The 24,107-nt window shown below is 45.6% G+C and overlaps 1 protein-coding gene across 1 annotated transcript in view; it reads right to left on the bottom strand.

The window, feature by feature from the left end:
• Positions 1 to 24,107, bottom strand: part of FERMT1 (FERM domain containing kindlin 1) — a 64,062-nt gene that overhangs the window by 24,428 nt on the left and 15,527 nt on the right. The window contains exons 3-9 of the mRNA XM_082251240.1: positions 17,819 to 17,959; positions 16,108 to 16,321; positions 13,043 to 13,145; positions 10,232 to 10,339; positions 6,060 to 6,191; positions 4,367 to 4,416; positions 2,466 to 2,590 (exon numbers count right to left, since the gene is read on the bottom strand). Coding sequence (XP_082107366.1) covers positions 2,466 to 2,590; positions 4,367 to 4,416; positions 6,060 to 6,191; positions 10,232 to 10,339; positions 13,043 to 13,145; positions 16,108 to 16,321; positions 17,819 to 17,959 — 873 coding nt within the window. The remainder of the gene's footprint in view (positions 1 to 2,465; positions 2,591 to 4,366; positions 4,417 to 6,059; positions 6,192 to 10,231; positions 10,340 to 13,042; positions 13,146 to 16,107; positions 16,322 to 17,818; positions 17,960 to 24,107) is intronic.

The following is a 24,107-nucleotide window of genomic DNA, read 5'->3' on the forward strand; positions in this document are numbered from 1 at the left end:
ATCATATATACAAACATTTACCATTCAATTTAGAATACAACAATTAAGTGAAAAAGTGGCAAAGCTTCCAGGTGCAACAAGCAAGACCTTTTACCAACATAATGCAGTGTGTTCGTGGGAGCCGGTCCCAATTGTTATTGTTGAGTTACTGACCTGGAACAAGTATGCAGATAATAAATTCTGAATTTTCTCCAACCTTTCTGATCTGCATACATGTTCCAGACCAGTGACTCACAGATAATTACAACCATTAGGTCAGCAAAACAGTCAGGCAATTCTGAGTAAGTAAACCCAATGGCAGCCCATAATATTTTCAAAAGAAATACTCAATATTGTCAGGACGGGTCTTCTTTTTTAGCTATATGTAGTGGAAGCTTTTAAGCCAATCAACCACTTTTCTGTTACAGCCGGTTCACACTATTACGACTTGCCAGGCGACTTGGTCAGCCTGGCAAGTCGTGCACCGTCGGGTCCATTGAGTAGTACAGGACTGGTTCTAATAGGAGCGACACAAGTCGCTCCGACTTAGAAAAAGGATCCTGTACTACTTCGGGCGACCTGGAGGCGACTTGCATAGACATTCATTTTATGAAGTCCGTGCAAGTCGCGCCGAAGTCGCGGTGCACGCGACTTCACAGGTCGCCACCTAAGTCGGAGCAACCTAATGTGAACGGGGGCTTAAAGTGTATCTAAACTCAACACAAGGATGCAGGAAACAAGCTGTAAGCTCCTGACTTGTTGGTACCAGGTCCATCTCGGATGGCCAATATCTAAATTTCTGTGTCCCCACTATACTGGAGAGGATGCTGATAAAAGGGAATAAAAGGGACCCTCTTAATGTTTGATGGGGCTGCCCTAGAATGCGGCCTTTCTGGAAGAACATCAAACCACAGATCATGAAAACCTTAGATATAGGTCATCTACAGTAGAGCTGCTTTTCCCAACCTTTTCAACATCGAGGAACCCTTGAAATAACTTTATGGAACTCCTGCTAAAAATTACTATATCTACGACTCATGAAACATTAGTATGATGGTCAGTGGGAAGAATGCTCCTTACACTTGTGGTCATTGAGACGTATTACCTCCTTACAGATAGCTAAAAAGATCAATGGTGTCAATGAGAACTTATCAAAGGGGCAGAAATTGCTCATTGCTCAAGGAAACTCTTGCAACCCTAGTTGAGAAACCCGGCTTGAGAGCCTATGATACCTTTTCTATTTGTCCCCATAATTCTTACCAAGCATTATAGGAAGAATGCTCTGCTGTACTTCTTAAATGAAGCCAAGCATTTGGTTCCTTTCTTTTGGAAATAATCTAAGATTCATACTAGAAAACTATTGGGGCAGAAAAGTGGCTGAAATTTTGAAGCCTGAGTGATGGGTTTCCACTTGTAAAGATCAATATGACAAATTTTTAAGTACCTAAGCTACCTGACTCCACTATAATTCCTCCACTGATGCATCCAAGGTTGACCACAAGGTTCCCACATCTACTAGTATGGGTTTAAGCTAACGGTAGCGTATGCTACTAAACTGGTTACAGAGATGTATAGTAACTAAGTAGAACTACTTCACTACTGTACTTAAGTACCGAAAGGCGGTATCTGTACTTTCCTAGAGTAGAATTTTTTTCTCCTACTTCCACTTTTACTTCACTACATTTTTCAATGATTTCAATACTTCTACTCCAATATTTTTTTTTTTTTGTGCTGCATAGTTACTCATTACAATTATAAAAATTACCACTGCCAGAACAGTAGATGGCAGGTTTCATGAAGCTCAAAACATGTGTATTATCAGCGCATACAAAAATAAATGCTACTGTATGTATAAATAAAAGCTGCATTTGAAATAATAAAAAACAATATGATGTTCAAACTTTTGACTTCTTTCTTTAATAACTACATAACACAGTACTTGTACTTTTACTTTCAGTACTTGAGTAGCAAAGTTTTAAAAAAAAAACAACTTGCAATACTTAAGTACAAAAAATGTTGAATACTTTAGTACTTCTACTCAAGTCACTTTTTGATCGAGCACTTCCACTTCTACTCAAGTCACCTTTTGATCGAGCACTTGTACTTTTACTCAAGTATGGGTTTCGAGTACTTTATACAACTCTGACTGGTTAGTACAGGTAACTTGCTAATGCTACAGAGGCTGATATAGGCTCTAAATAGACACTGAATAGGCTCTTTGTTGAAGCCAGTCTAGGAACAGATCTGAGCCCTATGGTTGTTGTTATTGGCATTGACATTATGGTTGTTTGCATCATTGCATTTAGTCCAGTTCCATCTTACAGGAACACATCATGTGAGGTACGGCCTATAATGCTATGGCCTGACCTTCGCACTATAGTATACAGTACTAGGAATCAATGGCAATACTATACCTATGTAAATCGAGTCGCGTATGACCAGTCTTACAATGTCACTAACTGCAGTTTTTCTACTTAGCTTCTTACCTCTGAGATTTAACTTTTCAATTGGTTCTCCATGGCCTGCGTCTTTATTTTTAAAATACGATATTGAAGTATCTTTAAAGACAAACCAATATTGCTTGTAAGCTTTCAAAGTTAACTTTTTGGCTCTGAAAGACAAACAGAAATGTGTTATCAGTCACACTATTTCTCATGCCAGCTTGGAGACAAATATGTGGCCAAACAGCACCCAGTGTAAGAACAATGCAAGGTACAAGAGGCACCCTAATGTATGTATGCAACTTGCTGAAGCTGAACTCCAGGAATTATTTGTATTGCTTACTTAGGCTGGTCCAGCTTGGAACAATGTAAGTATGTATATCTCATACCTGATGGGTCATTGGGGAAGCTGGCAATCACTGTAGTAGTTGGTCCTACTACTGTGATAGCCTTGATCTTCCAGGACTTGCTGGTGTTTTGTGTCTTGTGGTTTCCCCTCTGCATCGTAATTAAAGCCAAACTCTTGGAATTATTTGCATTGCATTCTTACATTGGTCCAGCTTGACACACTGTTAGTTTATGTATCTTATATCTGATGGGGCACTGAGGAAGCTTGAAATCATTGTAGTGGTCACAGTCAGTGCTGTTACAGCAAGAGCCACGATCTTCAGGTCCTGCTGAGGTTCTTGGCCAAGCTGTGTCCCCTCTGCAGACTTGATCGCAAAGGGTTGCTAGCTTGGCACTGCAGCCATTCAATGAAAACAAGGCATTCCCTGATTGGACGAGGTGGAGAGGAGGGGCAGTGACATCACAATCTCCTCCTTGCCCAATCAGAGAATGCCTTCTATTTATTAAAAACAAATGCAAGACATTCTTAGAATGGCAGCAGTGCTGAGCAAGCAAACCTTTGTGGTGCACAGGGGAAGCTACCCGGCACAGGACTCAAAAGATCGCAGCCATCACTGTATTAGCACTGACTACTACAGTGACCATCAGCTTGCCCAGTGGCCCCTTCAGGTGTGAGATTTGAATACTACATTGTGCCAAGCTGAACCTTGAGTTCAGCTTTAGGATTTTCCCCTTAAGCTTAGCTTTTTTACTGTCATATAAGTAACAAGAAAAGCTTGAACACGAATGCTTCCTTTTGATGTGATTTATTCCAGCATGACAGCAGTGTACAACATGGTAAAATGGTTCTAATGCATTTCGGCCATAGCCTTACTCATAGCTATGAGTAAGCCTATGGACGAAACGCGTTAGCAAGCATTTTACCATGTTGTACACTGCTGTCATGCTGGAATAAATCACATCAAAAGGAAGCATTTGTGTGCTGGCTTTTCTTGTTACTTGGAAGCAATTGCATGCATCTGGACGCTGCAGCCTGAGCACCGACACGCAGTTCCACATTCATTTCATTATGCGGTAGAGCTAGGGTGAGTTTGCATCTATTCTATTTTTACTGTCATAGCCTTTACCATTAAAGTGAATCTTCAGTCCTCCCCCAAAAAATTGAAAGTCAGCAGCTGCAAATACTGTACCTGGTGACCTTTAAAAAAAAGACACTTATGTATCCAGGAATCCGGTAATGTCCTCACCTGGGCTGGTTCTTCCACGTTTTTTGGGTCCCTCGTCATGTCTAGTGTGGAAAGCCAGCTGCGACTCCTTGTGTATAACCTTTGCGCATGCCCGAGTCGTACTGTGCATTATGAATGGACCCACAGCCTCCTGGGACCTGTAACATGTCCCAGAAGGCTGTGGGCAAAGATGAGGGGGAGTTGTGGCGATCCGAGCGGAAGTGGGAGTGAGTATCTGCCAAAACTAAAGGGGGGAGGGGTGCAAAAGCCCTTTTGGATGAAGTTCCACATTAAGCAAGGCAGACAGAGGCTGAAAACAAGCAATAGTATGAGGCACTATTTATCCACCATATAGATATTACAAACACTTACCTAAAAAGTTTTAGGTTATCGGCAAGTTTGGGTATGTCTGTGATATCCTCCTAATAAATAATTAAAAAAAAAATAGTTAGGGATGTAAAATAGGTCTTTGTATCTGGATTGTAATGGGAATTTGCCCCAGAGCTTTACTTACAAAATGAACTGCCTAAATCAACCCCAATGTCTCTACTGGGGTCCAAGCCATTACCTCGCCTCTCCTCGCCTCCGTAACTACTATCAAGTCCTGGTCAGCCAGTCTGCACCCAATAGGAACAGATACCCGATCCATGACAATAGACAGTGCAAACATTAAAATATCCCAAGTCTCCTTTAAATATACCAACAACTATATAGTGTTTGGGGCTAAGAACATTCCTTTAAATTTTCTAAAGGTTAGCGGGGTCAAATCGACATTTATTTTTGACCATAGTGATGAAAAAATTTGATGGAGCAGGATGGAAAGTTTGCCGTTAATGAATGAAATTCTAATTGTGAATGTGGTTTTCATACATATTGTAATGAAACCTGTTTAAGGCCATGTTCACACTGCCGTTACTTCGAAGTCGCACAACTTTTGTTCTGACTTCCATGCGACTTCAATGAACGGGATCCAATTTTGATCCGACTTTGAGATGATTGTGACTTGTTCTTTGACCAATCATAACAATTCCTTTGCTTTTGGTATGGATATAACCTCAGGCCAATTTTAGCATAAAATAAATGGCTTGTTCCCCCCAAATTCATACCAGGCCCTTTGAGTCATGTTAAGGGCACGTGGCTTGGTATGGATCAGGAGGGGGGGGGGGGGTGCTCGCTCCCCCCCTCCTTTCCTGACCTGCCGGGCTGCATGCTTGGATAAGGGTCTGGTATACATCTTGGAGTGGACCTTCAGTCCCTTCAGTCTGGATTTTGAGGGAAAAGCCATGCTAAAATAGAAAAAAAAAAAAAATCGACATCCCCCCCCCAAATCCATACCAGTCCCTTATCCGAACATGCTGCCTGGCAGGTCAGGAAAGGGGGGGGGGCAGTGAGCATCCCCCCTCCTGAACTATACCAGGCCACATGCCCTTAACATGGGGGGGGTGTTTTGGGGCAGGGGCCTCCTTCCTACAACCCTGGCTGGTGGTTGTGGGGGGTCTGCGGGCAGGGGGCTTAACAGAATCTGGAAGCCCCTTTAAGAAGGGTGGCCCCCAGATCCCAGCCCCCCTACCCCTACTCATTCACCCCCAAAAAAGCAGTGTAGTGTAAGAAAAAACATGACACAGTTTTTGCCATGTCCTTTAATCAAAAAGAATAAGTTCCCCAGTTGTAGCTCCAACGTCAATCACGATGTCTTCCTCCGTCGCCGACCCGAAGAGAAACAGCAAAGAAAAGCTCCTCCTCTGATGCTGGCACCCGCCGTTTTGTCAGCTCTGGTGTTTGACAGTTCTTATATAGCTATGGGGCGTGGCCATCAGATTACATCACCCGTAGACCCAGCCCCCTTGTGTGGTCATGGACTGGCAGACTTTGTGAAAGTTAATGTTTGTGTCATTCTCAAAACTTTTGACCAGGGCTGTACAAGTCTCTACATTTAATATAAGAGCATTAAAACATTTGAAAATCAAAGTAAAGTTGATATTAATGCAAACAACGTAACTGAAAATAACCATTCAGTAAAAAGACCCCATACTATCCCTTTAATCCAGCAAAAATCTGTACATACCAATATTTTGTTGGACTTTCCTCCTTCCAGTGCAACCTCTAAGTTGGAAAGTGCAGCGTCTATTTCATCTGTTTCCCCGTCTGTGGGTAATTCACATGACTCATTTGATACTGATAACTTGCTTATGTGATACTATATTGGATAAAGAAGAAAGAGGTTGACTATCAGCACAGTGTCTGAGACAAAACTCAGTCTAGACTGGGGTGGTGCCCACTATGGTGTGGTGGAGACTGGATTATCCTTTTGCCATAATATAAAAAAAAATAAATAAACCTTTGTTAAGAAAGTGAGGGCAGGAAATGTTTTTTGAACACAGTAAAATCTGACCACCCAGTGGCATATTTATTGGTTGGCATGGCTTTGGTTTGGCCTTGCTTATCTGCAACTGGAGTAGGGAGTAGGGAGTAGGAGGTATAGATACCGCCTGTTCTCCTTATATTTGGTTAAAACAACAGCAGCTGGACAGAGTTTTCAAACTTCCTTGATTTGGTAATCAGCCTTTTAAAGATAAAATTGCTTTCCTGTACACCATAGCTCACTTCCGCATGCCACACTGCCAGGATTTAGGCACGTTCACAGCCGAGGTGGCGAAAATAGCAGATCTCTGCTTGAGCTAACCAGAACAGCCACAAATTGGGCTGTTGACAGGGGAAGAGCTGACCAGCAGTAAGGGAAAGAGAGAGAATGGATTTACTTCAGAATGACAATGCACTTCATTACACAACCAAAAATGGATATTTCTACATTTATCACTAAACCAGCAGTTAACATTTAAAGAGTACATTCAGCCTCAGCCCTCCCATTTTTTTTGTAATATACCTTCGCTTACCGGGAGGCGATGTCTGCACAATTCAGCCACAAGACCCAGCGTTGTACTGTTGAAATCATTCTGTCAACAGACGTTGCTCGATCCCACACCGCCATTTTACTTCTGCCGTCATATGGGTTCAGCCAACGGGACCTCACAATGACATCCGCTGGGCCCGACCCCTCCTACTTGCTGAATGAAAGACTAAAGGCCTCCTAACATATGTGACATGAATTTCCCAAGTGTCCCAGGGAGCACTATGCGCATCATTCGCCTCGGCGAATTACATGCATGAAGGGGCAGGGAGGCACGATTTGTTAAAAAAAAAAATCCACTGTCCTATTGCTATAGAGAGGGGGAGAAGGCATTGACAGGAGGGAAGTCAACACAGAGATTGAAGATCCGTTTTAAGAGCTAATTAGAATTATTCTTCCTTAAACAGACAGGTACTCTTCAGTACCTGCTGAAAGATGACATTTAAAAGATATTTCCCAACCTTTGCACTAATAGGCATTTATTTATTTTTTTATTTGTTTATTCATTTATTAAATATTGCCCCCTCCCCCATCAAAAATTGGCACATTAATGCTGTAAAAACCAAACACTTGAAGTTGTCAATAAATATATATACTTACTTCAAATAGTGACTTCATAATACTTTCGGTAAAATCCCCAGAGCGCTGAGGATTCCAAATCATGTGAAAAGATACTCCTGCACTGTGCTGAAAGGTCTTCTTGCAAGATTCAGGATACCCAATGTTCCTGAGATCTTGTTGGAAGGACCGTAAAGTCCCCCTCTCCAGCCCAGAACATGGGGTAAGGCAAGATTCAGAACACCCAGCGTTCCCAAGAAGGACCGTAAAGTTCCCTCTCCAGTTCAGAACATAGTTCCCTCTCCAGTTCAGAACATAGGGTTAGGTAAGATTTAGGTTACCCAGCGTTCCCAAGATCTTGCTGAAAGGACTGTAACATCCCTTTCTCTAGTCCAGAACATGGAATAAGGCAAGATTCAGAATATCCAGTGTTCCTAAGATGTTGCTAGAAGGACCGTTAGGTATCCCTCTCCAGTCCAGAACATGGGGTAAGGTAAGATTCAGAACATCCAGCGTTCCCAATATCTTATTGGAAGGGCCGTAAAGTTCCCTCTCCAATTCAGAACATGGAGTAAGATAAGATTCAGGATACCCAGGGTTCTCAAGATCTTACTGGAAGGACCGTAAAGTCCCTCTCTTCAGTCCAGAACATAGAGTAAGGCAAGATTCAGAATACCCAGTGTTCCCAAGATCTTGTTGGTAGGACTGTAAAGTACCCTTTCCAGTTCAGAAAATTAGGAAAGTTAAGATTCAAAATACCCAGCATTCCCAAAATCTTGCTGGACAATTCGGTTGGTTAGCAAGCTTGATCCGGGAATTCCTTTGGTTTTGTTTGCATGCGTTGCCCTTCCAAGTGCTCCTTCCTGCAAAGGCTAGTTATAGGTGAGGGCAGTGGCCATTTGTTTGTAAGATTAAGAATCCCCATCTCCGTCCAGAACATGGGGTAATGTAGGATTAGGAATACCCAGTTTTCCCAAGATCTTGTTGGAAGGACCGTAAAGTTCTCTCTCCAGTTCAGAACATGAGGTAAGGCAAGATTCAGGATACCCAACGTTTCCAAGATCTTTTTGGAAGGACTACAAAGTACCCTTTTTCAATACAAAACATGGGGTAAGGTAGGATTCAGAATACCCAGGTGTTCCCAAGATATTATTGCAGGAACCATAAAGTACCCCTCTCCAGTCCAGAACATAGGGTAAGACAAGATTCAGAATCTTAGGGTGCCTTGACAGGGCTCTGTAGCTTATGCATGTATTTGAAAATGTGTGCAAGCTAAACCCCTGTTTTTAACGCATACTTTTAGACAGGACAATTCTGTTGGTTAGCAAGCTTGATCCGGGAATTTCTTTGGTTTTGTTTTGCATGCGCTGTCCTTCCATCTGCTCCTTGCTGCAAAGGCTAGTTATAAGTGAGGGCAGTGGCCATTTTTTGTAAGATTCAGAATCCCCCTCTCCAGTCCAAAACATGGGGTAAGGTAGAATTAAGAATACCCAGTGTTTCCAAGATCTTGTTGAATGGACCGTAAAGTTCCCTCTCCAGTTCAGAACATAGGATTAGGCAAGATTCAGGATACCCAGCGTTGCCAAGATCTTGCTGGAAGGACCCTAAAGTTCCCCTTTCCAGTCCAGAACATGGGGTAAAGCAAGAATCAAAATACCCAGTATTTCCAAGATCTTGTTGGAAAGACTGTCAAGTCCCTCCTCTCCAGTTCAGAACATGGGGTAAGGTAACCATACATTTTTTTCACAAGTGTTTTGTTTCTACAGCATTAATGTAGCAATTTTAGATGGGGGGTGGGAGGCATTATGTGGTTGGTGGACCTTGCATTTTAGTATAGGGTCCACTTCAAAGTCCATCCACCTAAAATCTGTTCTACTCTGATCATTGTATGGTAAGTTACATAGTTACATAGTTAGTGAGGTTGAAAAAAGACATCAGTACATCCAGTTCAACCTATGATGTGTGTGTGTGTTTGCTGTTAACCATACACTGTATACACCTGTATGTTGTGGTCTTTAAGGTGCCCATCTAATAGTTTTTTGAAACTATCGATGCTCCCTGCTGATACGACTGCTTGTGGAAGAGAATTCCACATCCTTACTGCTCTTACAATGAAGAACCCCCTATGTACTTTAAGGTTAAACCGCCTTTCCTCTAGTTTTAGTGAGTGGCCACGTGTCTTATTGTATTCCCTTTCTCTGAATAGTTTGTTCCTTATGCTAGGGTCGCCAGTACAGTATTTGTACATTGATGTCATATCCCCCCTCAATTGTCTCTTCTCCAGAGAGAATAAGTTCAGTGCTTGTAGTCTTTCCTCATAGCTGATGTCCTCCATTCCCCTAATTATTTTTGTTGCCCTTCTCTGGACTCTCTCCAGTTCCAGCACATCCTTCCTGAGGACCGGTGCCCAGAACTGGACGGAATACTCCAGATGTGGCCGGACCAGAGTCTTGTAGAGTGGGAGAATAATCTCTTTATTTCTGGAGTGAATCCCCTTTTTTATACATCCCAATATTCTGTTGGCTTTGCTTGCAGCGGCTTGGCATTGCATGCCACTGCCAAGCCTGTTGTCCACCAGAACCCCCAGGTCCTTTTATATCTTAGATTCACCCAGAGGTTTCCCCCCTAGTGACCACTTTCGGTAAGCTCTGCACTTTTCTTGCCTGCTCAGATAATATCAGGACTGCTGAGAATATAATTAGGAGTACAGTACACAAGGACTACATTTGACTTATGAGTTATTGTATGGGGAACAGGAATTGGATACTTGCCTGTAGTGCTGCAAACATGAGCATCTCCTCCTCCGTACAGTCAATTTCTCCAAGTAAAATAGCCCATCGTGCTTGTTCAAACAGCTGGTTGATACGGACAGCATCATACTATAGGGTGGAGACAGACCGATATTTATTAAAGTTTATCCTATTTTTAGTAAAAGCATGCTTGGTCCACCCCATACATCTGTTGTAATACACCTTTACAGCCAAATATTACTCACATACAGGATAAAGTGCAGCCAGAAACTCAGTATCATCCCTATTACGGTATCTAATTTTTATTGGCTACATGGTAATACAAAACATACATACCAACGCGTTTCAGCCGTTAGGCCTTAGTCATAGCTTAGTCATATTTGTTTTCTATCAACCGTGTAGCCAATAAAAAATAAAGTCCTCCAGGATGATTCTGAGTTGCCGGCTGGATGTTATCCTGTATACTGACTATGAGCAAGTGTGAAGATACTGATGCCAGATCACCGGTTCCTTATTTCCTCAGTAGGTCCTGGTTGAGCGGTGCTGATTTGTTACTGTGGGCACATTACTCAATGGCCTAAACATGTATTGGAAGAAAACTGGAGGCTACCATTGCCACCCTTATGAAAATGGAAATTGATTGGCTGTCATGCTCTAGCCGTTTCTGAGTCACTCTTCCAGAACAAGCATGAAGATCAGGAGATCTGACTTCATTTATCGCATACTTATGGGTGAAACACTCAAGAAAAGTATTGATGCCATTTGATTTGGCATCAAAGCTAGGCAAGAAGCATTTCCAAAGGTGACCATGGTAGCCCTCTATCTGAACAGATTTCCTTGCAGAAGCACAGTAAGGAGCAATATAAATCTACACATTCTGTTGTCTCCCATGTAAAAAACATGTGATAGACAACACAAACGGAATCCAAGGGAAAGAGAGATGTCCAATAAGAAGAAGAAGTTCAGTTCACAGCAGGATTTGGCAATCGGCCATTCAGTCTTCCACTTCGACGGTGCCCCTGCGACTCCAGACCCAGGGTGATGTATGTACATTGGTGATTCCCCCCCCCCCCCCTTTTTATATCAATAAAATGAATGTCTTCTTATTGGACATCTCTCTTGTATTCCCTTGGATTCCGTTTGTGTTGTCCCTATCACATGTTTTTTCTTGCTCCAGCTTTCATCCTATGCTTTACTGTCCGGCAGCATAGTGACTTCCTTGGTGGCCCACTGGGTCGGTTCCTATCCTTCACTCAACAGGCACCCCAGGAGCGCCTGGTTAATTGTTTGTGTTTTTGTTGTCTCCCATGTGTATGTATTTTTCTGTGTTGTATTGAACTGCATCAGGTTACTATTGCATTGATGCATGTTGACATCTAGTGGTGGTTTTGGGTCACTACAACCTGTTTGCTTGATTGGTTCCCCCTCTGTTCTTCCCTCCTGTTTAGTGCTAATGAGTTTAGTTTCCAATATTTTTATTGAAAATAATAAATACAGAAAATAGAAATATTATCAGTAGCAAAATTAGGGTTTCACCAGTATAACATAATAATTTATTAGAATGAGGACAATAGTTATCCAGGTAAGTACTGGTCGTTCAAATAATAAGGATATATATAATAAATAACAAAATATATTGTCAATTTGTCAAGAATTCCAAATTCTAACCATAGTAGTAGTAGTTAGTAATAGTTATTATACTGGAGAAGGGGAGACCAATGAAGGGGGGGGGGGGGGTTAGAAAAATGGATTTTAAGAAAAATGGAGTCGCTAATGTGAATAGTGCTAATTAGTTTAGTCCTAGCTAGACCCTCCCTGTTTCTTCCATGTTCTCTCAGTCAATGGTAAAACTTTGCAAAAACAATCCTCAGCAAAGTCATTGTCTTCTTACACAAAAAAGGACGGATACACAACCTCTGTACTGCAATTTATAAATAAATAAACAATATTCAGCACTGAACTCTACACTAGACTACACTACGCGTTACGTCCTTGAGTGTGCGCGACTTCGTCAGCGGGGACGCTGACGAAGTACCCGCTGACGAAGTCCCGCCCACTTAAGGACGTAACGCGTACGGGGGGAAGTCACGTGACCTGCAGCCATCTTGGTACACCAGAATGATTACATGAACACGCCGATGCACACCTTGCTAGCTTATCTGATGCCTGTTTTCAACTTCTTTATGTAAATGCAATATTTAACTTTAAAAAAAAACCTTCAGCATATGGAGAGCATTAGATCTTTTTTTTCCCCTTGCATATACTAACTGCGGAGGAAGCTCGGGATAGTTATCCCTAGTGGATGAAGAGTTTCACTATCAGGACACCTGGTTCAATGCTGGTTGGCCCTGTAGGGTCTGTATATGAAGGTGAGAGGCAGAGAATGCCTTGGTGGTGGGATAATAAGAGCACTTAAATTATTAAATTGCATGAATTTTGTCATCAGCACCTTGGTCCCTGCTTCCTATTACTTACGGAAGGACTGTCCTTACTACTTTGCACTTTACAGACTGGAGTTTTATTTGCACATATTTGCTATATGAAATATTGGAAATGTTGTCTCCTTATAAGTGGACTTGGACACATCAGTTTATATTGCTGTTGTAATGTGTATTATTATATGACTGCACTGCACTTCTGTACTGCAATTGGCCGAAGAAAAAATTGTGTTTGTTTCAGCTTGTGTGTCTTATTGAAGAGCTAAGCTGCCTGTGGATGGTGCCAAGTCAGCAGGTGAATATACTGTCCAGACAGACTGGGTCTAAGGATGTAAGCCAATGCATATAGTGGTGGCATTTGAAAAAGAACACATTTATATTCAAACGTCCCTACCTTTGGATTTAGGTCATAGAAGGAGTAGTACTTAAATTTCAGAAAAAGTAGATCGTCTTCTTGGATCTTTTGCTCCATGAGAGATCTGGATGAGTCCAGCCACCTACACATAATAAAATAAATATAATACCAATCCTTTAAATAAACGTTTTCAATTTGTACAACTCATTCAGAATAATAGATCATCTGCTGTAAATGTCCCACAAGTGTCAGACCATGCCTTATGCTTGCCCTCAGCCCTCAACCCACATATGGTTATTTGATCATAGTCCACTAAACCTAATAAGACAATCATATGCATGCGCACAGAGTGTGCTGGGTGTGCCTGGGAACACCCTAATCACCCTGTGCGGCCCCCCTGCTTCCTGGCAACCCCTGCCTCCCCCCTGTAGTGTTGCCAGCTTCCCCCATATCCTCTACCACCAGCTGCTGCGGGGGATGTTTTAGTATGAATGAATAAATGAATGAATGAATGAACACAGTGAGTGCTTTGTACTGATTGCTCCTGTGTTCAGGGCCACTGATAGGGGGGGACCACCAGTCCTCCTGTAGGGGGCCCGGGCACATAGGGAGGCCCAACAGCATTGGGAATCGGTGTGGTCGGGCGGAGGGGCAATTATAGAAGGAAGCCCTGTGCGGCTCTCTGCAGCAGCTGAAAGCCAGTTTCTCCCCCCCTCCCGCCAGCTATCAGCTGCTGCAGGGAGAGACACAGATGCAGGGCATCCTTCCTGTAAATTGCTTTTCTGACACCGATCAATTTGCTTTCTGCTACATATTTTTGGTAAAAAAAATTGCAATAAGCGTATTTTGATTGGTTTGCGTAAAAGTTATTGAGTCTACTAACTACGGGAAAGATTTATGTCATTTTTATTTTTTTACTAGTAATGGCGGCAATCTGCAATTTTTTGTGGGACTGCGAGATTGCAGCGGACAGATCGGACCCCTAACTGACACTTTTGGGGGGACCAGTGACATTACTACAGTAATCAGTGCTAAAAATATGCACTGTTACTGTAATAATGACACTGGCAGGGAAGGGGTTAACCCTGTGGGTGAATCAAGGGGTTAAATGTGAGCCTAGGGGAGTGATTCTAACTGTGGGGGGCGTGGCTTGTGAAATTACCATAGAGACATGTGATTCTATATAGAAGGATCACAGGCGCTCTATGATAATTCTAGGAAGAACAGTCAGCTGTGTTTACAACAGCCGACTGTCCTTCTCCCTCAGCGGGGAGCGATCGCGGGTATCAGGCGGCAATCGGAGCCATCTGACCCGTGCATTGGCTTCCCCGCTGCCGAGTGGGGGCGGGAGCGCGCCGGCGCGCGCTCGCCCCCTAGCTTCCCGTGCGTGACCTACGTAGGTCTACGTCAAGTTTGCGCAGGAGAGTCACCCTGCCGCAGTAAAAAGGGGGCGGCGGGAGGTCGGGAAGTGGTTAAGTAAATCATTTCACTTAGTCATATTGATTATGTTAGAAGGATTCATTTTCAGAATCAGTTTCGTATATTCAGATGTTTTGTATATTTGTTCCAAATCAATTGGTATATTTGGAAGTTATTTCAGAAGATTGGCTATATTAGTTTTAAGGTGTTAATTCGTTATGGAAGGTGGAGGAGCGCAAGGTCTCTAACATCCACCAGCTCCGTGATGTCATGGAGGAGTGGAAGAGGACTCCAGTGGCAACCTGTGAAGCTCTGGTGAACTCCATCCCCAAGAGTGTTAAGGCAGTGCTGAAAAATAATGGTGGCCACACAAAATATTGACACTTTGGGCCCAATTTGGACATTTTCACTTAGGGGTGTACTCACTTTTGTTGCCAGCGGTTTAGACATTAATGGCTGTGTGTTGAGTTATTTTGAGGGGACAGCAAATTTACACTGTTATACAAGCTGTACACTCACTACTTTACATTGTAGCAAAGTGTCATTTCTTCAGTGTTGTCACATGAAAAGATATAATAAAATATTTATAAAAATGTGAGGGGTGTACTCACTTTTGTGAGATACTGTACAGTATATATCATGGTTTGGTTGTTTGCTTCTTAACCACTTGCCGACTGCGCACAGTATATTTACTGCGGCAGTCAGCCCCGGCCAGGCAGAGTGACGTAGGTCTACGTCGCTCGCCTGTCACTCCTTCTAGAGCCAATAGCGGGCGAGCGCGCGCCCGCCTCGGCTCATTCACGGAGGAGTGCGGGAGTGTGACTGGCGGACCCGATGTCCGCCGGTCACACTACGATCGCCGGTACAGCGGGAGAAAGACAGAGCGGCTTATGTAAACAAGCCGCCTGTCAGTTCTCCCTGTGTAAAAATGAAGATCAGACGGTTCTACTATGTAGAACCGTTGATCTTTTTTTTTACACCAATAGGAATGTCCCACTACAGTTAGAAGCACGCCCCTAGGACACACTTAACCCCTCCCTCTCCAATAAAGTTAACCCCTTCCCTGCCAGTGTCATTTTTGCAGTAACAGTGCATATATATAGCACTGATTGCTGCAGTAATGTCACTGGTACCCCCAAAAGTGTCAAAAATGTCAGTCAAGGGTCGCCATTACTCGTTAAAAAAAAAAAACACCAAAAATGACAAAAATCTTTCCCTTTGCTAGTAAACGCGATAACTTTTGCGCAAACCAATCAAAATACGCTTTTTGCGATTTTTTTTACCAAACATAGGTAGCGTAAAACAAATTGGCCGAAAATGTTAAAAAAATTTGATTTTTACATTTTTTTTTAGGCGAATTTCATATAAAAAAAAGTGAAAAATATTGTTATTTTTGCAAAAATTACGCTCTTTTTTTGTTTATAGCGCGTGATCAAAAAATCGCACAGGTGATCAAATACCACCAAAAAAAAAACTCTGTTTGTGGGAAAAAAAGGACGTGAAATTCGTTTAGGTACAGCGTCGCATGACCGCGCAATTGTCCGTTAAAGTCACGCAGTAAAAAATCGCAAAAAACCCCCTGGTCTTTTAGCAGGAAAATCCTCCGGTGGTAAAGTGGTTAATGATCATCTATGTATGAGCGGATAATTATTGAACCTTTCCATTGTAAATCTAGATGAACTCACCCTGAATTTAGCCTTGCTTTATCCACCATCGTCCTGGGCTGATACATCTTTGTGAGGATTTCTGGAGAGAAGATGGGTTGGCTGAGCGCTAGGATGTTGCAGTTCTGTTCTGCCAATGGACTGTCTGTGAACCATGTCACGGTGGCAGAGGCGGGTGTGCCATTGACGGGGTCATACATGGGTGTCATTGTCTTGCTATATAAACCAGGGCTAGCTGAAAAATATAGATAGATATTTATCCAAAATAAGTTCCGTATTCTATTACATAGAAGACAAGAGCTGAGTTACATTTTACTATCTTATGAATCCACTGTCAGCAGGACAAGTTTAATAGCAGCCGCTAAATACCTGGACAGTTCTTGTGTCTGATTGGATGCATGCTGTGTTTGGCCAAAAAAGTTTGGACCGGCTTCTTCAACAAAAGTTACTGGAAGAATGGGCAATCATTCCCATAGACACTCCTAAACCTTGTGGACAGCCTTCCCAGAAGAGTTGAAGCTGTTATAGCTGAAAAGGTTGGGCCAACTCAATATTGAACCCTACGGACTAAGACTGGGATGCCATTAAAGTTCATGTGTGTGTAAAGGCAGGCGTCCCAATACTTTTGGTAATATAGTGCAGCGCTGTATTTTGGCCTAGGCCAACAAGGCCCAGGCCTAGGGCAGCACTTTGCAGGGGGGCAGCAAAAAAGCCACCCCCTCCACCTGAGACTATTGGCCACTGATTGCTAGAGCCGCCTCTCTCACCCTCTCTCTCTCTCATCCCCCCTCTCTCTCTCTCTCTCTCATCCCCCTCTCTCTCTCTCTCTCTCTCTCTCGCTCATCCCCCCCCCCTCTCTCTCATCCCCCTCTCTCTCTCTCTCACCCCCTCTCTCTCACCCCCCCTCTCTCTCTCTCTCACCCCCCCCTCTCTCTCTCTCACCCCCTCTCTCTCTCATCCCCCTCTCTCTCTATTTCTCTCATCCCCCCTCTCTCTCTCTCTCATCCCCCCTCTCTCTCTCTTTCTCACCCCCCCTCTCTCTCATCCCCCCCTCTCTCTCTCATCCCCCCCTCTCTCTCTCACCCCCCTCTCTCTCTCTCACCCCCCCCCCCCTCTCTCTCTCTCATCCCCCCCTCTCTCTCCTTCAATTTTGGAGGGAGTCACATCCCTTTTAAAAAGGAGTAAGGCAAATTTACATGGGGGGGGGGGGCGCCCAATTTTAGTCTTACCTAGAGCAGCAAAAAACGAAAATACACCATTGATATAGTGTACACTTTAAAGTGGTTGTAAACCCTCACATATACCCAGTAAAGTGACGGGTCTCAGGTAATACACAGAGAATAAACAAATCCGCCTACATAAGTTGTACTAATTTATCTTCAGCCGTCTTTCTCCTACATCCATTCAAAGTACAGAAATTACACAGGATCTCTCAGCTCCAAAAAGTAGGGGGCGGAGAGTTGAAGTGGATAGGGACACACCCCCCTTTACACAGCACACAGGAACAGAGCTGAGGCTGTCAATCAGCTGGAGGTCCCTCCCCTGTCATCTTTTTTCTCTTGGTGTCAGGAAAACTGGTCAGAAGTGACTCATGCTGATAGCAAAAGAAAGAGATAAGTACACACTAGAGGGATATGCTTTGTTCATATTTCATGTCTGAGGTTTACAACCACTTTAACCTTCATTAACCAATGCAAAGCTTTGATATATCCACGTAGAGTCGTCTTTTTACCCAATGATCCGGAGCTGCCGTGTGATCCATCCAAGTTGATGACTTCTTCTAAAATTGGTTCCTTTGCATCTTTTTTCTTTTTCTTCTTCACAGAATCTTCCAGAGGCTTCATCAAGGAAAGTTCTTCAGGATGCCGGATATCTAAAAATGATGACAATGTTACTTAACGTGCTATGTACATTGCAGGGACTTTTACAGACTTTGTAGCAGAGGCCAACCATTTTCTGGCCAAATCTCTCTGTTTCAGGGGTGTGGATGGAGAGAGGGGGAGGGGTCCACATGGAGTGTCTGCAGTGTCACAGCTAGCACTGACAGTCATTGTTCACCCGAAACACTGCAGCCGCGGCCGTCTGATGGATTTCAGTGGCAGTTCAGAGGGAGGAATGCTCCATTTAGCTCCTCTACATTCAGTCACATGACACAACCAAAGGAAGACCTCCCCTCTGGATTACCTGATTTAGTGAGTGGATTTCATGGAGGAAGAAGATCTGTATTGGGTGGCTCTGTACTTGGGGGGGGGGGATCTATACTTGGGGGGATCTTTACTGGGGTGATATCTGTCCTGGGGAGAAGAGATCTGTACTTGGGGGAGGGGGGGGATCTGTACTGGGGGAAAGAGATATTTTCCTTTCGGGGGGGGGGGGGGGGATCTGTACTGGGGGAAGAAATCTATACTTGGGGGGGAGAGATCTGTACTTGTTGGGGAGATCTGTACTTGGGGGGAGATCTATACTGGGGGGGGGGGATTTGTACTGGGGAGAAAAGATCTGTACTTCGGGGGGGGGGGGGGAATCTATACTTGGGGGGGGATGAGATATGTACTGGGGGGGGAAGGGATCTGTACTGGGGGAAAGAAATCTATACTTGGGGGGGGGAGATCTGTACTTGGGGGGGGGATCTATACTGGGGGGGGATTTGTACTGGGGAGAAAAGATCTGTACTTCGGGGGGGGGATCTATACTTGGGGGGATGAGATGTGTACTGGGGGGGGGGGGAAGAGATATGTACTTGGGAGGGGGGGGAGATCTGTACTGGGGGGAGGGAGACCTGTATTGGGGGGGATTTTGGCTTAGGGAGGGAAGTGATTTTTGTTTCACTTTGTCTACTGACCTACACAATATGTTCACCTGGCCTCTGAACTCTGTGTTACAGACCACAGTAATTAAAGAATAATCACAGACTACAATAAATAAAGAATGATTTTGGGTACGGAAAATAAAAATAATATATAATACTGTATATATATATATATATGTATACACACACACACACTAACATAATACAATAATACATACATGCAGTATATATATATATATATATATATATATATGTATATATATAATTTTTATTTTTTTTTTAACCTTGGGCACCTAGAGGAAAATAATTAGGTGGCACGGTGGGAGGGGCTTACATTTGAGTCTACTCACTGTCTACATTATAACAAACCTTGTAATCTATTTTTTTTTTTTTTTTTATCAGTTTAGGCTAATTTGTATTTTGCTACATATTTTTAACAAAAAAAAAAATCACAAAATTGTTTTGCGCAAAAGTTGTCACGTTTACAAACTATGGGATAGATTTTTGGACTTTTTATTTTTTTTAATGTTATTATTAGTAATGGCGGCAATCAGCGATTTTTAGCGGGACCGCGACATTGTGGCGGACAAATCTGACTACCCGTGACACTTTTTGGGGACCAGTGACACCAATACAGTGATCAGTTCTAAATTATATGCGCTGTTACTGTATAAATGACACTGGCAGGGAAGGGGTTAAAACTGGGGGTGATCAAGGGGTTAAATGTAGGCCTAAATGTGCTTACTGACTGTGGGGGGGGGGGGGGGGCTCTGTGAAAGGCACACAGAAATCGGTGATTCAGCTTAGCTGAGACACACGATCTCACTGTGCCTGTCTGACAGGAGAGCCATCTGCTTTGTTTACATAGGCAGGCAGCTCTCCTGTCAGTTTCTGTGAAGATCGCGGGAGGCCGGCGGCGATCGTTCCCACTCCTCTTGCGGCATGGCTCCTACTGTGTCTAATCACAGTGGGAGTGCAGCTCCGGTGGTGCATGCGTGCCGCCAAGACCGCATGCTCATAGTCACGTAGATCTATTTGATTATGTGCAGCCGAGCCGCCCTGCCCCAGTAAATCTGCGTGGGGCAGTCGCCAAGGTGGTTTATCTCCATCCGGGGAAGGTGGAGATACGTTCTAAGGCTACATACCTGGATTACCACTGTAGGCAGCATTACTTGCTTTTGGTGCCTGCTGACTGCACGACTCTGAGCTCTGCCTTTAATGATTTTTTATCATAGGATAACTATAATGGCTGGACCAATCTGATCCTTACTACATCCAGAGGCGGTTAGCCTGCACGGACATGATTTATGCCTTCATCAATTTTTTCCAAGTTGCTCCAGGCCGTTGACTCCACCTTCCCCCGTCTTCATACCTTGGCTTTGTGCCTGATACCATATTGATGTATTGACCATATACAGAGCATTGAATTACTAGCTCCAGAAGAAGCTTCCTAAGCGAAACATGTTGAGCAACCTGGATCTATGAACTCTCTATACATGTATCATCACATCAGCCGATCTCGATGGACGGCAGCTTACACACCTGTCAACTTGTGTGAGATCTCCCTGATGTAAAGTATCTAAAATTACCGCAGTTACCACTGTTTGTTTTTGTATTCTATTAGTTTTGTGTATGTAGGCTACATATATTAACGCCTTTTTTGAGGTGAGGTATTTATGGTTTTTCCCTTTTTTTTTTTTTTGCTTTTGTGCATTTTTAGATGTGAATCAATAAAATTGTTATATTTTAGTATACCCAGTGCCTTTAAAGTCCATGTTTCTCCAACAACCAGTCTATCTCCTGTACCATGTCCGCAGGCCGTGCACCATGCCCGCCAGTGGCGTAGCGTGGGGGGTGCGGAGGGGGCCACTGGCACCGGGTGCAACATTTAGGGGGGCGCATCCTACGCCCGCCATCCACAAGATCATAGTGTCCCCCATCCCTTTATTGTGACAATGCCCCGTCCGGCAGCCCGCCCGCTCTTTCCTGCACTTGGCTCCTTTACTGCCTCTTTCTGCAGGACGAGCAGTGGACGCTGAAGGTTTCATGTGCAGCCAGGGGGCGGGGCTGGTCGTGGGTGAAGATGGCAGCCGGTGGCTCGGTGCATGTGCAGCACCGCTCTTGGAGTCTCTCCCTGCTGTCCGGACCGGCTGCCTCCATGCTGGCTGCTGCTGACACGCTGTGTCTCTCCTCCGCTCCGGATCGCCTCCTCAAGTCCCCAGTGTCTGGACACAGAAAGAGGTGAGTGATGTGCTGCCTGCCCCGGGAGCCCAGGGAAGTGGACATGGGAGGGGGGAGATAGGTCAGTGTAGGGGGGGGTCATTGTAGGGGGTGTCAGTGTATGGGGAGGTCAGTGTAGGTGCCAGTGTATGGGGGGCTAGTGTAGGTATCAGTGTATGGGGGGGGGGTCAGTGTAGGTGTCAGTGTATGGGGGGGTCGGTGTAGGTGTCAGTGTATGAGGGGGGTCAGTGAAGGGGGGGGGGTCAGTGTAGTTGTCAGTGTAGTTGTCAGTTTAAGGGGTGGTCACTGTAGGTCTCAGTGTAGGAGAGTGAGTGTGTGGTGTCAGTGTAGGGGGGGTCAGTGTGTGGTGTAAGTGTAGGGGAGTCAGTGTGTGGTGTCAGTGTAGGGGGGTCAGTGTAGGGGAGTCAGTGTGTGGGGTCAGTGTAGGGGGGGTCAGTGTAGTTAGTGTAGGTCTCAGTGTATGTGGGAATGTAGGGGGGTCAGTATAGGGGGGGTCAGTGTAGGGGGGGTCAGTGTAGTTGTCAGTGAAGTTGTCACTGTAAGGGGGGTCAGTGTAGATGGGTCTGTGTATGGGGGAGTCAGTGTATGGGGGAGTCAGTGTAGTTGTCAGTAAAGGTGTCAGTATGGGGGGGGGTCAGTGTATGGGGGGTGTCAGTTTAGGTATAGGGTAGATCTCTGTAGTGGTCAGGTAGGTCACTGTAGGTATAAGGTAGGTCTGTGTAGTGGTCAGATAGATCTGTGTAGGTGTCAGTATAGTAATCAGGTAGGTCTCTGTAGTGGTCATTTAGGTCAGTGTAGGTATAAGGTAGGTCAGTGTAGTGGTCTGTGTAGTGGTCTAGTAGATTTGTGTAGGGGGGCGCAAATTACTTACCTTGCCCCGGGCGCTGACAACCCACGCTACGCCACTGATGCCCGCAGCTCCTGAATCTTCTGCACCATGCCCGCCGCCCCTGCATCTCCTGTACCATGTCCACAGCCCCTGCACCATGCCTGCAGTCCCTGAATCTCCTGCACCATGCCCGCAACCCCTGCATGTCCTGCACCATGCCCGCAGCCCCTGCATCTCCTGCACCATGTCTGTAGCCCCTGCATCTCCTATACCATGACCGCAGCCCCTGCATCTCCTGTACCATGCCCGCAGCCTCTAACATGTCCTCCTGTACCATGTCTGCAGCCTCTGACATCTCCTGTACCATGTCTGCAGCCCCTGCATCTCCTGTACCATGTCCGCAGCCCCTGCATCTCCTGTACCATGCATGCAGCCCCTACATCTCCTGTACCATGCACGCAGCCCCTGCATCTCCTGCACTATGTCCGCAGCCCCTGCATCTCCTGTACCATGACCACAGCCCCTGCATCTCCTGTACCATGCCCGCAGCCTCTGACATGTCCTCCTGTACCATGTCCGCAGCCCCTGCATCTCCTGTACCATGCCCGCAGCCCCTGACATCTCCTGTACCATGTCCACAGCCCCTGCATCTCCTGCACCATGCCCGCAGCCCCTGCATCTCAGGCACCATGTCCACAGCCCCTGCATCTCCTGTACCATGATCGCAGCCCCTGCATCTCCTGTACCATGCCCGCAGCCTCTAATATGTGCTCCTGTACCATGTCTGCAGCCTCTGACATCTCCTGTACCATGTCTGCAGCCTCTGCATCTCCTGTACCATGTCCGCAGCTCCTGCATCTCCTGTACCATGTCCGCAGCCCCTGACATCTCATGTACCATGTCCGCAGCCCCTGCATCTCCTGCACCATGCCCGCAGCACCTGCATCTCCTGCACCATGTCCGCAGCCCCTGCATCTCCTGTACCATGACTGCAGCCCTTGCATCTCCTGTACCATGCCCGCAGCCTCTGACATGTCCTCCTGTACCATGTCTGCAGCCTCTGACATCTCCTGTACCATGTCCGCAGCCCCTGACATCTCTTGTACCATGTCCGCAGCCCCTGCATCTCCTGTACCATGCCCGCAGCCTCTGACATGTCCTCCTGTACCATGTCCGCAGCCCCTGACATCTCCTGTACCATGTCCACAGCCCCTGCATCTCCTGCACCATGCCCGCAGCCCCTGCATCTCCTGCACCATGTCCGCAGCCCCTGCATCTCCTGTACCATGTCTGCAACCCCTGCATCTCCTGCACCATGTCCGCAGCCCCTGCATCTCCTGTACCATGCACGCAGCCTCTGACATGTTCTCCTGTACCATGTCCGCAGCCCCTGCATCTCCTGCACCATGCACGCAGCCCCTGCATCTCCAGCACCATGTCCGCAGCCCCTGCATCTCCTGTACCATGACCGCAGCCCCTGCATCTCCTGTACCATGTCCGCAGCCTCTAACATGTCCTCCTGTACTATGTCCGCAGCCCCTGACATCTCCTGTACCATGTCCGCAGCCCCTGCATCTCCTGCACCATGCCCGCAGCCCCTGCATCTCCTGTACCATGACCGCAGCCCCTGCATCTCCTGTACCATGCCCGCAGCCTCTAATATGTCCTCCTGTACCATATCTGCAGCCTCTGACATCTCCTGTACCATGTCCGCAGCCTCTGCATCTCCTGTACCATGTCCGCAGCCCCTGCATCTCCTGTACCATGTCCGCAGCCTCTGACATGTCCTCCTGTACCATGTCCGCAGCCCCTGACATCTCCTGTACCATGTCCGCAGCCCCTGCATCTCCTGTACCATGTCCGCAGCCCCTGCATCTCCTGCACCATGACCGCAGCCCCTGCATCTCCTGCACCATGACCGCAGCCCTTGCATCTCCTGTACCATGCCCGCAGCCTCTGACATGTCCTCCTGTACCATGTCTGCAGCCTCTGACATCTCCTGTACCATGTCCGCAGCCCCTGCATCTCCTGTACCATGTGCGCAGCCCCTGCATTTCCTGTACCGTGTCCGCAGCCCCTGCATCTCCTGTACCATGCCTGCAGCCTTTGACATGTCCTCTTGTACCATGTCCGCATCCCCTG

This window comes from Pelophylax lessonae (genome assembly GCF_965119305.1).
Source record: "Pelophylax lessonae genome assembly, chromosome: 3".
Classification (NCBI taxonomy): domain Eukaryota; kingdom Metazoa; phylum Chordata; class Amphibia; order Anura; family Ranidae; genus Pelophylax; species Pelophylax lessonae.